General features: G+C 41.3%; 1 protein-coding gene across 1 annotated transcript in view; it reads left to right on the plus strand.

Moving 5' to 3' along the window:
• The window catches only part of FYB2 (FYN binding protein 2), a gene marked incomplete at its 5' end in the record, with an annotated part of 107,853 nt that overhangs the window by 40,614 nt on the left and 51,179 nt on the right, over positions 1-16,060 (plus strand). Inside the window, 3 exons of the mRNA XM_081305614.1 lie at positions 807-1,554; positions 4,682-4,843; positions 6,519-6,552. Of these exons, the coding sequence (XP_081161740.1) occupies positions 807-1,554; positions 4,682-4,843; positions 6,519-6,552 (944 nt within the window). The remainder of the gene's footprint in view (positions 1-806; positions 1,555-4,681; positions 4,844-6,518; positions 6,553-16,060) is intronic.

Raw genomic sequence — 16,060 nt, forward strand, 5'->3', positions numbered from 1 at the left:
CCAGAGACCTGCTTTAGGCCTCTTGTTCAATTCCCTCCCTCCCTAAATCTTCAGAGGGCAGGTGTGAGTCAACTATAAACAGTGAGAAAAGGTCACCCAACATTTCCTCAACTGGCAAGCTAGGAAGTCCCTGCCATGGAGACGGTCTGTGTACATGACATTAGAAACCTGCAATGTGACCTGGACAGAGTAGTGGCTCTTGCTTTTTGAAAAGGCTCCATTAGATGCCCTCCTTCCTGCTACAAAGGCAAAAGATGATGAGATTCACTTACACAAATAAACGAGGTTCAGTGGGAGAAAGTGGGGGGCCGTAGGAAGAGCATGAAGCAGGAGTCAAGCCTCTACCCCCAGGCTCTGGTTGACATCACCACAACCTACTTTCAGACATGAGTCTGAGCCCAGTTTAGAGGGAAGAGTAGATCTCCCATAGGGAGCTGAAACTACCAAAGGATCATTGAGCTTTTATTTATCATGGACCTACTATGTGTCTGGCAGTGATGGACACTTTATCTAGGGGAGCCCTGATCCTTTATTAGTATCTGCAAGTGTCCTTTATGTGCTATGAAAAAAATAAACATAGCTGAAGTGGTTCAAAGAGGAGACAATCATTTCTTTACATCTCACATAGCCAGTAGCATTACTGACTGAGATCGCCAACAAGTAAGCAATTGGATTACATCTGCCATTAAAATTCTTGAACATGTATAGTGAGGTCAGCTAATTCACACTGGCTTTCTTTCTCCTGAAATAATGAAGTTTTTTGTTTGTTTTGGGTTTTTTTTTCTTTTTTTTTTTTAACGCTTTAGGAAGGAGTGAAAAACTTCAAGGAACTTCAAGCCAAATTTCAAAAGTTTGATGCTCCAACTCTTCCAGGACCTATTAAATTCCCAGCAGGTGACTCTCAAAAGGATGAGGTGGTATGCGCATGGCCAATTCCGATCCTGGCCAAGGGGAAACCCCTCTCTTCCAACCATAATCAGCCCCTACCATATTCTTGCAATGGTAAGTCCCCACCTCAGAAAACCCAGAAAACCAAGGTGACCCAGAGGAGTGAAATTCGGAAGAGTTCAAGTTCCCCAGGACCTCTAGCAAAGTCTACTGTGTGTTCCACAGGAAACTTCCAGAAGGACTCTGTGCTGTTAGATGTGACTGGATCAAAGGCCGAGGTAACCCCCAAGGAGAGAGTGGTGGCCTCCAGCAGCTTCAGAGACAAGCTCAGGAACTGGGAGAAGGTTTCCTCTCAGAGAAACGAGACCTCGTCTGCCCTTCCCCTCTCTGATTGTGGAGGGAAGGCCTTCCATTTGGAAGGGCAAAAAAGCATGGGGCTTGCCCCAGAGAAGCCCAGGAAAAAGCTGGAAACCAAAGGAACCCAGACCCTTCCTTCTCAGAGACACTTGACGGCCCAAAGAAAATCACTCACCATCTCTGAAGACCCCTCTTCTCTACTTTCTCCACGCGGCAGGAAAAGCCAGGAAATCTCCAGTCCTGAGAGGGACCTGGCAGGCAGTACCTGCCAGCCTGTTTACGAGTGTGAGCTTGACAGCCAGACCCGAGGTAAGAAGTAGACCGGGGAACCGGGGAAGGGCCATTATGTTTTTCTAACTAAAGCCTGTTGATTTGGAATGGTCATATGTGGGTGTGGGCAATGTAGCCTGAGGATTGTAGGCCTAACTGTTAGAGTCTCAAATTTGGGTCAAGTGCTCAGTCTCCTGGAATTCATTGCAATGCAGTTTGGGCACCCTGGATATGATTCCTAGACCTGGTTCTTACACAACTGCAGGAACTCAGGCAATCTACAAATTTCTTAGAGCCTGGTCTGCTCTCCTACAAATCAGAGCTGTCACCAGACTTTGTTGGTAAATATCACAACCATCTCAGGCTAGAAACCCAGGAGTGAAGCTCTATTCTTTCTTCTCTCTCATTCTTTACATTGAATCTATCAGTCATTGCTTAGTTCTACCACAGAGGTGAGTTCACAACCCCCGGACTTCCATGTATCTCTGCCCCCTGCTCTTGCCACACCATCATCTATTACCTTGACCACTGCAGTAGCTTCACGGGTCTCCCTGCTTCTACATTCTTAAGTTTTGTTCCCTTCCTAGTAGGCAGAGTCGCCCTGCAAACATAAATCAGATCACATCATTCTTCCGCACAAAGTCAAGTCCAATCATTAACAGGGATTCATGCAATTTAGTCTTTGCCTGCTTCTCTTGCCCTCTCCCCTCATGCCACATTGCCTTGATAATCCTTATCCCATGCTGATTCCATCCCACGTCTTTGCCCTTGTCAGTCCCTCCTCCTGGACTTTGATGTCTTGCTCCCTCCCCTCATCAAAGTCTCTATTCTGAGTGGTCCTTTTTCGTCACTCTGTCTAAAAGAGCTACACCAGTTCCATTACCCTTTGTTGTTTTATATTACTTTGATGTTCTTCATATCATTTATTTTTACCTGGTATATTGTTATATGCTTCTCTTAATAAGATGTAAATTACAAGACAGTAAAGACTGTCTTACCACCATATCCCCAAAAGAGTATGGCCAGATGAGCAAGTTTTCAAAAAGTATTGGTTCAATGATTGATTAAGTGGATGGATCAATCAATGGAGGAATCTCCTGCTTACAACCCCATATAGTTTCTCTGACACAGTCCTCATGGCCCTGTTCTCGGGTCCTTGCTCTGTATCTGACTTTTCTCCTACCTTTCTTCCCCTAGCATACTCCCCCATAGTCAACATGCTGGAGAGATCTCTGGAGTTCTCTTGTTTGTCATTAGTTTCTTCTTAGTAGAATGAACATTCCTACATATAGGACCACATTTGTTCTTGTTTTCAGTTCTATCCCCAGCTGCCAGTACAATGCCTGAAATATAGTAAATAAACAGTTATTGATGAAGGGGTGGGGAAAAGAGGAAGGATAAATAGAAATAAAGATGGATAGGAGAGAACAAAGAAAAACAGAACCTGCTGGATAGAACTATTGAGAATTAAATGAGATAACTATTTCAATTGCTTAGCACAATGACTGATAAAAATTCGATCAGTTAGAAAGTGATAGTTTATTTTTACTTAAGTCTTCTCCCCAATTGGATAAAGAGTCAAATTTCTGACACTGAGACTTACAATTAAAGACTAAGAAGAATCGAGACCAGGAATTTGGCCCTGAGCTTCTGGGAATATGACTGTGGTAGGGCAGGATAAGAGTTTTCTGTCCCCTCCTAGCTCACAGAGTTCAAGGAGGTCTCACAGGCACAGGCAAAACTGAGTGCACTTTTTTAGTGTTCGTTGGATGTCCTACGTAGTCAACTACCGTATTATGTAAACCAAAACTCAGGCGCTTGGGTTATATAAGAATTTGTATTATTCTCACAAGAAGCAGATATAATTTTCATATAAAATAATAGAATTTCTGTTGGAATTGGACTTATGAGTACATAAGGACAAATATTTAAAAATTGAGAAAATTCCAGGACATAAAACTTAAAGATGCCAAGTTCTACAAAGTCAGCTTTGAAGCAAGTCCTAGGCTATCAGCTCTGGTGATGAGAGATCCATTCGTACTCCTCTTTATAGTCCCTGCCATATTATTTTCACACCATGTGTTGAGGAATCCATTCAGTGAGTAGCTATGGTTTGTCCTTGCTTGGTGTGAGGAGACCAATATGACACAATCCCTGCCCTCAGGAGGCCATGGTTAATGAGAAGCTAGACTAGCCTCTCTGGTAAGCCATGACACTGAGGTAAGGGCATTAATAATGAGCTATAAGGTTACAAAACAGAGAGTGGTCTATTTTTGACTTGATTTCTAGAAAAATCAAGAAAAGCCTTCTCGGGGAGCTGTCATTTGGCAACAGAACTGTAGAAGAATGAATCAAAGTTTGCAAGAGAGGGAATAGCACCCTAGAACAGGAGTGGCATGAACAAAGTCTTGGAGACAGGACTTTTAAAATCAAACCTGGAGAATGGGGAAGCCAGTTATGTGAGTGAGAGATGCTGGGGCTGAAGGCTGGGGAAGTAGGAGGACATGGGTGGTTCTGTCAGCATTGTTGCTGCTGTAACTTAATGATCTTACAGAACAACTGTAAAGGAGGAAAAGTTTATTTGAGGGATCATGGTTTCAGAGGTCCATTCCTTGGGGCTCAAGTTGAGGCAGAACATCATGGCAGAAGAGTGTGGCAGAGCAAAGCAGCTCATATGGTGATCAGAAAGCAGATAAAATGGTCCCCACTTGTAAGATACAAATATATTCCCCATAGCCACATTCCCAATTCCCACCTCCTCCAGCCACACCTTACCAGCTTTTAGTTACCACTCAGTTAATCCCTATCAGGTACTAACTCACTGGATTAAGGCTATAACCCATTCATTTCTCCTCCAAACCTTCTTGCATTGTCTCACTTGTGAGGTTTTTGGGGAAACCTCACATCTAAACCATAATACCAGGTGATGAGGAAAGAATCTGGAGACATAGTAGGGGCCATGTGGTAGTGAAATGGAAGAAAATGGGGTTAACAGGTGATGAGGAGGAAGTCTTGAGGGCAGCGGGATGGGTGACCTGTGCTGGTTTGAGTTTGGATTGGGACACTCTGGCTGCTGCATGGAGAATAGAATGAAGGCGATCGAGACTGAGTTTCACCTGACAAGCCATGGAATTTCAATAATAACCTATGTGTTTTCCTGTCTCAGAAAAGCAGCCGGATATCAGGCAAAACCAGTTTCCCAAAACGAAACCACTGCCTTCCATTGAGTCCCTGGGTCCTCCTCCCGCCAAGCCATCAAAGCCCCCGAGTGTGAACCTCCAGGCTTTTCAGAGGCAGCCAGCTTCTATTGCTAAGACCCAAAATGAAGGTAAGGAACAGCACGGGGCCTCACACAAAGCCAGCTGGAGGTCACAGCTCTGGTGCCTGTATCCCCAGTGTCACCTCCCTTTCTGATACCCACCACTTCTCCTCCACGTGGCTCCACATCACTGCTTATTCTCCTGTACAGGCTGTGGCAGTTTGCCCGTGAAGTGACAGATCTGCAGGAATTGGCCCCTTATCTCTCCTGGGCCAGCTCGCTCCCCCTGAGGGCTTTGCATTTGATCACTGGGAATCTGTCCAAGAGGAAAAAAAAAAAATGAAAAGTCACCGAGCAGGGAGGCAGTGAGGCTCTGCATTCCTTGCAAAACCTGAGTTGCAGACACAATCGGTGCAGAAAAAGAAAAGGAAGTGAAGAGAACGAGAGCAATTGTGAATTTGACCTGAGGTTCTTAAGAGGTCCCCCTTGGGCTCCTGTGATCTGCCTGCACTAATTAATTAAAGCCTCTCCCACCCCATCCAGGAAGTGAACATCCTTAGAAGTCATTTTTCTGTGCCATTTTGTGTCTTGCTCTGCTACTTAAAGGAATGTCTCTCATGCCTCACCACAGACTGATCTGTAGACATTCGAAATGCCTTTGCTTATATTCACTCTAATGAAACATAAGGGGAACATACACTTTGGGGCAATATGTAGTGCTGTGTTAACATTTGTTTTACTGTGGCCATCAGCACCAACAGATGGTACTTTGAGAGAGCTAATGCAGTCTTTGATTGCTCATTTGTCTGCTTTGGGTAGCCTCATGGTTGAATTTCCTTAATTTGGTGGTTCTCAAACTTAAGTATGCATCAGAATCACCTAGAGGACCTGTTAAAACTCAGGTTGCAGGACCTCATTTCCCCGAGTTTGATTCAGTTGGTCTGGGATGGAGCCTGAGAATTTGCCTTTTGACCAATTAATAGGAAAGCTGATGTTTCTGGCTTAGGGATCACACTTAAATCATCTTAAGTCTTATCCTAAAAGAAAATGCTATATAGAAAGATAGAGGTCTTATAAGTACCCTTTAGTAATATGGCCACTTCCACATCAAGGAAGGCTAAGTGTGTTTCAGGTCTCAAACCATCTCTCTGAAAGGGAAGATGGTTGTCAACATAGAACAAAGCATTAAGTCCTTTGTAATAAAAAGGGGCCTTGTAAATCCCATCTCCTTAACCATCTAGTACTCACCAAGTCTCATTTTTACTTATCTGTAAAACTCATTTTGTGGGGGTGGGGGGGGGGTTAATTACAACTCCAATCTCAGAATTATTGCAAGAACAATAAGGTGATGCCTAGAAAGAACTGAAATAGTGCTCAGCACCCCAGTTAGTAAAGCTTCTGTGTTATTTCAGCCACTCATTGAGCAGATAGTGTCAGGCCCTATGATGGAAGCAAGAGATGGAGATAAATCCCACAGAGCTTCCAGTCCTCAAATAGGTCAAAGTCTAATGCAAGAGGCTGTACCATAAATAAACACCATAAAGCAAGAGTGAGTGTGACAGGTAGGGATGGGTAACCCCCGCCCCACCCCCATGCCATGGCGGGAGTGGGGTGTTTGGGAACACAGGTGAATTAACATATACCTAGTCTCTGGGATCCAGCCATGCTATGAGTATCGTTCACTTTAACCAGCTGCTGCCAACACCTTTCTTTTTTTTTCTAACTTTGCCTCTTTTTCTTGCAGTGACCGTAAAACAGGACTGCCCACCTCTAGAGAGGTGAGTACCTGCTCCTTAATTGTGTAGGAGTGCACACCATCAACCAGGCTACTTTGCTTGCCTAACAGCAGGCAGGGAGCTCAAGTCAAGTGTCTGTTGTCCTCAGAAGAGTTGCAGGAAGAGCAGATTTATAAGCAACAATCTGCAACTTTTGTTTTAAAAGAAAGATTAAATAAACTGCATTTAACTACTATGCTGACATTAAGTTGCAGAGATGGTCCTCTGAACTACTTTTTTTATTGTACAGATGGGTTCAGTAAATTGAAACATGAGCTTTGATAGTCATAAATTCATTTAGAGGTTATAGAATGCTCTGGGCAGCTGTGATGTTAGGAATCGGTAATGGTGTACAGGGTGTGCTATTTCTGGTATGCTGCTTCGAAGAATTTTGCTGTGGAAGTGTCAGTTCATTAATGTACCCAACCAAATCATGAGCCCTTTGAAGTGACACCCATTGAGCTGGCTATTTTTTACAGACTTTTGTCATTTAGTTGTCTCTGGAGCCTTGGCAAAGTTGCTGCTGCTGTCCTAATTTTATAGCTCAAGACACGAGGGTCCAGGAAGTTTGCCACTTGCTGAGACATGATTCTAGCCCAGATATGCCCAGATTATTTTAACTATAAGCCTTGCCTATCTCACAAGGATGTTCTTGTGTGCAAGGTTAGTCTTTAAAGGAGAAACCAGCTCAAAAATGATCATATTACTGATTCATTCATCAAATGTTTATAATAAAGTGTATTACATTTGTTATAGAGTTGATTATAAGATTAAGAGTTTGCACCTGTTAGGGAATGGTCACTACTTGAGAGTGTCAGGAAGGGTCAGAGAAGTGTAAAGATGTATCAACTATCTACTGCTCCATTAATACGATTTAATAGATGAAAACCTTCAATAGCATACAATGTGAATCTGTGAGGTGCAGTTGATCTGGACTTGCTGGTATGTTTCAGTCATCTGTGTACTATCAGGCAGCTTTACTGATTCTGTCTAGGGCTGCTCACATGTCTAGGGGGTCAGCATGAAGCTAGCTGATCTAGGATTGTATTGGGGTAGGGATGACTGGGCACCTTGACTTGGCACCAACCATCTCAGCAAATCAGCCCCAGGAATGCACTCCTGGAAGTGACAACAGTCAACCAAGACAATCCCAATAGACTATGTTCTACTATGTTCTATTTTAAATCCTTTGCTGTGTCACCTTTGTTAACATTCTATTGCTCAAAGCAACTCAGATGGCCAAGTCCAAGGTCAGAGTGGAAAGGCACTAAAGGTTTACATGGCAAATGACAGGGATCTAGATAGCATGAAGAATAGGGGCATGAATCCAGTTAAGCCATCAATAAAGAGGAAACACCTGACATGAGTATTGAGGATGAATGATGACTTGGGAACGGGTACTCCATAGGCAGAGGCAGGCGGTATGAAGTCACCTGTCTTATGTCTACTTAATTCTAGAAAGAGTTAAGTAGAGTTAGAGCAGAGAAAGTATAGAAAGGGAATCGAAGTGTCATGAGAATCCTGTACACCAAGTGATTGATAAGATCCTCTTATTCAACAAGGATCCATCTGTAGACTCAGTTCTTGTGCTCTTAATGGAGTTACCTATTTGAAAGAGTTAAGTGTCCTAAGCACAAGGCAAACCATGGAGCTGCATGTATGTGAAAGGGACAAAATAGTGCTGATGGCTCAGGCAGTGGAGTGCACCGTTCACTCAGCACAAACCCTGCTGCGACTGCTAAAGAGACAGTGTACCTCTGCTAGGCTGGGTGGGCCTTGGTTGTCTCGTGGCTGTGATGCTGTGACCATCTCGGTAGGAGCATGTGTGTGCTGCGACTGTGTTGTTTATGCATTTTCCCCACATTTTGGCACTGAGGTATGGTGACAGTGGCACTGTAACCTCAGAAACAGCAAACCACACCAACATGAGTGACAAACTTTCTGTAACGTGCCTGTTGGGAGAGAAAACTCAGTCTCCAACATGGTGCTGCCTTTCCTAAGGATTTATAAGGGTAGTTTTGACCATTCTGTCCTTTTATGTTGACTTTATAATACAACTCACATCTGAAATGAGGTTTCATCATATATTAATTATGATATGAGCCATAGTAATAATTAGAAACAAGATAAAGAGGGAACAAAGTTCTTAGGGGTGGCTTCATGGAAGAGGGAGTAATTCAAGCTGTTATCCTGTATGATGAGTAGGAATTAGGTAGGTTTACTTATTTGTTCCTTTTCAATATACTGCAAGTGGAATCCAGGCAGGCTATTGTTCCTGAAAATAACCACATTCTTGATTCATGGGTGAGTGGATGGATGGATGGATTAAGGGATGGACAGATTGACCAATGGACAGTCAGGATGGAGTTAGAACATGATTGAAAGTAGGGGTGTAGTAATAAATAAGAGAAAATAAATAGAAAGCATTCTAATATGAAAAATAAGAGATAACTTTTTTGTGTGTATGTGGTGCTAGGGACTGAACCCAGGACCTTGTTCATGGAAGGCAGGGACCCTACCAATTGAGCTATATCTCCAGCTTTAAAAGATACCTTTTACTTTGAACTACTTTATAATATCTGTTGTTTGCAAGTCTGTATTCTTTGTAAAATCAACACATAAGAAGACATGGTTTTGTTGACTGGATTCAAATTTAATGTGATGCTTTGAAATAAACTCACTACTTTTAGAAACATAAAAAAAAAGAGAGAGAGGGAGAGATAATGTTGAATCCTGTAGTTGGCCCTCCCTATCTGTGGATTGAGTCCATGGATTCAACCAACCTCAGACAGAAAATGTGTGAAAAAAGTTGTGTCTGTATTAAACATACAAAGATTTTTTTCTTGTCATTTTCTATAAAACAATATAGTGTAGCAACTCTTCATATAACATTTATATTATATTAGATATTATAAGTAATCTACAGATGATTTAAAAGATCTGGCCAGGAACCATAATCCCAGTAGCTCAGGAGGTTGAGGCAGGAGGATAGAGAGTTAAAACTGGCCTCAGCAACTTAGCAAAGCCCTAAGCAACTCAGCAAGACCCTGTTTCTAAATAAAATATTTTAAAAAGGGCTAGGAATGTGCCTCAGTAGTTGAGAGCCCCTGGGGGTTCAATCCTCAGTACCAAAAAAACAAAACAACAACAACAACAAAAACCTGGAGATCTGTATACGTTATATGCAAATTCTAAACCATTTTATATGAGAAACTCAGGCATCTGCAGATTTTCTATCCATGAGAGGTCCTGGAAGCAATTCCCCAGATGCTGAGGAACAACTATATGTTAAACGCTAAGCTGAGGAGTTTGGACTTTGTCTTGTTGATGTTAATTTGAATACACAAGTGCCATGGTGCCTAATAGCCTTAGATACAATTTCCATGGAAACTAGTGCTTGTTTGGGAAGATCATCTCCCATGTTCAGGAGATGCCCATATTAAATTTAGAAAATAGATTTTAAAATAGAATACATAATATCATTACTGTAAAGGGATCTGGCATTAATCTGATGTAGCTAGGGTACATAGTATAAAATTAATGAAAGCCTGGGTATCTAAGTACTACATTTAATACCTGTAACCTTGAGCATGCTCTAACCTCTGCAGACCTCAGTTTCTACTTCTATAAGAGAGCAATGTTTACAGAACCTAATTTGCATCATTGTGGTGAGGGTTAAATGAAATAATAACTGTATAAAGAATTTATTGCAGTGTCTGGCGTCTGGAGAGTGTCTTGCTTGGCTATTATATAACTTCCTACCAAGGATAACAATCCAGGCTTAGAACCCTAGTCTCCAAACATCCACTGATGGAGAACATTGTACCTGGAAAGCTCAGCATTTTTTCTTTCTTGGGGAATATTTTATTCATTCAGTACATAGTTATTGAATACATCCTATATACCAAGTACCTTTGTATATAGCAGTAGACAAAGAAGACAAAATATTTTCATGTATCTGTGCACATTTGTTTTGTTTGTTTATTTGCTTGTTGGTTGACTTACTTCAAAGTAAGCTAGAGAAAAAAAAATTGACCTCCATACCCCAAACTCCCCACCATCTCCAAGATCTATCTGTGGCACAGCAGACATTGCCTTACCTCTTCTTTCCATGAGAGTCCTTAAAGCATTTAAGTCCTGTACTCTTCTCCAAGTTTACTCCTGTTGTTTGCAACCATTGTTCATAAAAGAGGAGTCTCTGTGCTCTATCTGTATTTTTACAGAGACGCCTTTTAACCATCTGGTTAATAACTCAGTGCCTCTACAAACACCATCTTTCCTTTCTGGGCTTCCTCCCCTTTTGTATTAAATCTGAGAAGCAGCATTGCATCATGGAACAAGTACAGATCTGAAGTCAGATATTAATAGAAGTTCAAACCCATCATCCGCACTGTAGATGACTCACTGCAACCGTTCAGAGCTTTGATCGACACATCTGTAAAATGGGCACGTGGTAATAGTATTTCCTTCATAGCGCTGTTATGAAGATCAGTAAGATAAATTGTATAAAGCATGAAGTGAACAGAAGACTCAATGAGTCTGGATTTTTTTCAACCCTTAGCTTCCCCTTTCCTTGTTGTCTGTGAAATATTAATATCTATGGGCTGGGGATGTGGCTCAAGCGGTAGCGTGCTCGCCTGGCATGCGTGCGGCCCGGGTTCGATCCTCAGCACCACATACCAACAAAGATGTTGTGTCCGCCGAGAACTAAAAAAATAAAAATATTAAAAATTCTCTCTCTCTCTCTCTCACTCACTCTCTCTTAAAAAAAAAAGAAATATTAATATCTAATTAGCTCCCAACAGAAGTGGCTGTTTAGAAATTATTCTTTGTCATCACTCTCCTATAAACCAAGCTGGCTGGCATCCCTCTTATGAATAAGCAGCCACGGTTTGTTTAAACAAAGCAGGTGGGTCCCAAGGCAGCAGTCAGTGCTGGGCCTCTGTCAGGACTTAGCAGAGTTGGCTAATATTTTATTCATTAGCTATAAATTGACTTCTCTCCCATTAAGTGGCAGAGGGTAGTCCTGACTCAGGAAATCTGACTCAGGAAAGGAGAAGCTGTTGATTTCTGGAGTAGGGAAGACGCAGATGCGCAGTATCTCAGACACGGTCTGCAAGTACATTCTAGAAAGTCTATCATTTTCTCACTGGAGCTTTTGAATCTTGTGTCTTACTTTTGAGGAATGTGTTATAAAACTAGTATCAGCCTATTTTGAGTTGTGTGGATGGCTCCTTCTTTTGGAGTATACTTCTGTATCTGTGTTTTTGTCAAGTCTACCCACACAGAGTGGAAACATAAAAGCTTGCGAGGGCTGGGTGGTTGTGTGACTATATCTAGGACTTCGTGACACAAAGGAAGCTGCTGATGCTTTGGAAATGGGGTTCTGGTGCCTTATCTCAGGCATTCAAGTAAAATAATAATAACAGCAGTAACAGTAGCACTGTGACCAAGTAAATGCATTTTCGGTGCTTTTTAAAATAGTGGTAAATGCTATAGAGAAAAAATTTTAGAGTATTATAATAACTGTGGGTTGGGAGTAACTAAAGGACATTTAGAATGATCAAGAAAGGCCTCTATGAGGTGGTGACATTTGGCTTGAGACCTGAATGATGGGAACCCAGTCCTGTCATAGGAAAATCTAGAACATTTCAGGAGAGGGAATAGCTGGTGCAATGTCTCCACATATATAAAGAACCATAAAGAATGGGATCACAGTAAAGCCCATAAGCTAGGTAATGGGTGGTGGTGGAGAATCTTATGAGTGATGGGATGAAACTGGGGTTTGCTCCAAATGCATTGGGAAGCCATTGGGTAGTTGTAAGCCAAACAGTGATGTGAGCTGACATTTATTTTTTTAAAGATCACTCTGGATACTGTATAAGTAATAAATTTAGAAAAGAAACGGGTGGAAACAGGAAGACAACGTAGGAAGTCATTGCAGTCACAGTAACAAAAACATTCTATTGTGTTTCGCATCTAGAATTCCATTTATAACATTCCTAAGAATTAGATGTTTCACAGATGAGGAAGGTGAACCAGAGAGCATTTAAGTAATTTGACACATATGGGGTGGCAGACATGAGATAAAAGAAACTGATGGATTCAAAATCTATTTTGGAAGAAAACCAGCAACCACTCGTTCAGCCATGGGGTGGGAGATGTGAGGGAAATCGAGGAATCTAGGCCACTGCTAGGTTACTTGCTGTTTCCCCCATTGCTGGCAGCAATCTGGGTGAAGTGCTTGGCCCACAATCCATGTACTTGCCCTAAAGTACAATCTACCACAAAGCTTATTCAAGATGTGAAATTGGGACAGGAGTGACTCTTCCCGGAGCTGTTTGGGATTGTTCTCTTCTTAATAACAGCACCCAAAGCAAACCAATGTGCCTTCATGCATGTCGACCAGTGTCTGATGGGAGTTTTCAAGTTGTTTATACTGCTCTTTCTTGAATGGCCACACTGCAGGTAGTTAAGATGGCACAGACCTGATCTGAGTGACCAACAAAAAGGAGGCTCTTTGTACTGATATTTGGGGAGTACAAGTGACTGGAAATCCCAGTTGCTCAATTGCTCTGTGCACAGGGGAAGAATGAAGAGAAATTTTTTTTGAAGCTTCTATCCTATGGAATATGAGATACAGAATATTCAGGTGACTTCAGTTTAAGCCACTTCAATAACTTCTTATCTTTATTTATTTATTATTATTATTATTATTATTATTATTATTATTATTATTATTTTGTACAGGATTGGGCATCAAACCCAGGGCCTCATACATTCCAGGAAAATGCTCCACCACTGAGCCTCACCCCAGCCCATCTTTCTATCCCTTTTAATTGGACTTCAAACATCACAAAACGGCCACCATTTGGCTTGCCTTTCACAAGGATAGTAGTAGCAAGAGGAGTGGATTTACTAACAGTCTTTTATGTTTTCAAAACTCTTCCTTTTAAAAAATTTACCTGAAGCTCCTATTTATTGAGCACTTGTCATAGACGGAGCCTTGTGTCTTTCACTTATGTCTAGTCTCATTTTGAAACTTCCAACCATGGCCACCCCAAAAAGGAAGTAGTTCCTGGGTCCTCTGAGCTGAGAGAATCAGGTGGAGTCATCTGGAATGGTGCCACTGGATCTCCCAATCTACCAGGGCTTGACCTGGCCAGCCTGGATCCAGACACAGCCTCTCAACCACCCCAGGCTGCTTGCCTGAGGATTCGCATGGGCTCTTCTCCCATGACAAAAGAGGGCAAGTTTAATAGACATGGGACCCACTCTACAGATGGAGCCTGAATATTCTCCAAGCAGTTGTTCTTGAATGCCTGCCTTAGGATTTTGTTTTCTGCCTGCAAAGAGATTTGTGTGAACGAGATTAGCCACAATAGAGAGAAAATATGAAAGGATTTGGAACCAAGTTTTACCTTTTCTCTTTAGTGGCATTCAAATGACAAATTGGAAAATGTCCTAAGTGAGGGAAAAAATATGACGGTTATAAGTTGCAGACATGGAGGCTATTTTTGTACATAGGTATATTCAGTAAGGTGGACTGCTGGCATTGCTCATTCCTTTTGTGTCTACTAGACTGGTTTTATTCCTATGACCACTAGCGGGCAATATCAATATACCCATTTCACAGGTGAGGTATGTCAAATCAAGGTTCTTGATTTGCCCTAAAGTACAATATACCACAAAGCTTATTCAGGATGTGAAATTGGGACCTTATTAAAGATTTTCAGCAGCACTTCCCTGTCTCAGTCAATATTTTCCACCAGGCAGGGTTTTCAAAGACATGTTAGAAAGCAAACTCCATGAAAGAAGGGATCATCTGTGTTCTTCATCTGTTTCTCTAGGACCTAGCACACAGTAACTGCACAAAGAATAGTTATTTAGCAACTAAGTAAGTGGGATAATGGGTATACAGAATCGGGGAGAAGGATGGATGAGTGATGATATCACCTTCCAATAACTTTTATATCAATGCAGACTCTGTTATCTCCATTTTGCATTGATTTGCATATTTGGTATCATGACCTTCTAATATTTTTTTTATTGGTTGTTCAAAACCTTACAAAGCTCTTGACACATCATATTTCATGCATTCGCTACAAGTGAGTTATGAACTCCCATTTTTACCCCAAATACAGATTGCAAAATCACATCGGTTACACATCCACATTTTTACATAATGCGATATTAGTAACTGTTGTATTCTGCTACCTTTCCTATCCTCTACTATCATGAACTTCTAATATTAAAGCTCAATAATTGGGACAATCTGAGCTCTTCATTTTCCCTTGTATATCATGCAAGTGCTACTACCAGGCGAAGATAGGGACTCAGGAAACTCTCTTTCCTTGGTCAAGTGACATTGCCAAGAAGCTTATCATTATTTTAGCTTTCATGAAAGGCACTCTCTTCTCTTTTCTCCTTTTCTGTGAACTCATTATTCATCAGATTAAGTAGGTGTTTAAGTAAATGATGCATCAAGCACTTAATGTCCATTTTGAAGAAAATTTAGAAAGAAAATTCAGAAAATCCCTAACTCTTTACCAAGGCCTTATTGCAAGTCCATATTCTGGTCACCATTTATTCTCCAAATGCTCTTCCTAACCCCCTCTCCCTTGTGTACTGTAGTCAACCCGCTGCCTAATGTTTTATCTTCTGAAACAAAAAAGATGGTTCAGACCAAACAGAAATACTTCTTTAAAAAAGAAATGATTTTTCCTGTGTGTGAAGACCTTTTCCTAGATCATCATTTGATGGTTCCTTCTCATTCTGCAGAGTTATTGTTTATTTAATAATTATAAAGCCCCAACTACATGCCGGCCACTGTTTAGATGCTGGTAATGCAACAAGACACAAAGCACAGATCTTCCCTCATTTAGTTGAGAAGAAAAACAAATAAGCAAATAATGATATAAGTAAGGCAGCATTACATGCTTAAATGTCAGCTCATCTCCCCTTAACCAAGATTCTGCAAATTCCATATATAACCCAACCTTGTTTTCCTACTATTTATTAAGGCTTGGAATGACAATATTTATTCAACCTATATGTTTTCTGTGTTATTCCAAACCATGAAACTCCTGACTCCAGGGATCTTGTCTGTTATTCACTTTTATATGCTAGAACGGTGCCTGGCAAATAGAAGGAGCTCAATGAAGAAAAATGACTACCTATTCACCCAGGAGTTTCCAATGGAGCATCCCTGATCCTAAATGATCCAAAAAAAATGAGCATTGACATGATGCACAAAAGGTTGTTAATTTTGGAACACTTCTGATTTTGAATGATCAGGTGAAGGATGATTAACCAGGAAAGTCTATGCAGATATTACTAAATCTGAAAAAAATGTTGAAATCTGCAACACATCTGGTAGCAAGCATTTTGGATAAGGGATGCTCAATCTATATTTTTATGCACATCAGAAGAGGATTCAGACAAGAAAACCTGTTATTAATCGGAGATCTACAGAATGCCAAGTACTGTATTAGGTACTGGGGACCCAGCA

Source organism: Spermophilus citellus (genome assembly GCF_964194105.1).
Source record: "Spermophilus citellus genome assembly, chromosome: 9".
NCBI classification, from domain to species: domain Eukaryota; kingdom Metazoa; phylum Chordata; class Mammalia; order Rodentia; family Sciuridae; genus Spermophilus; species Spermophilus citellus.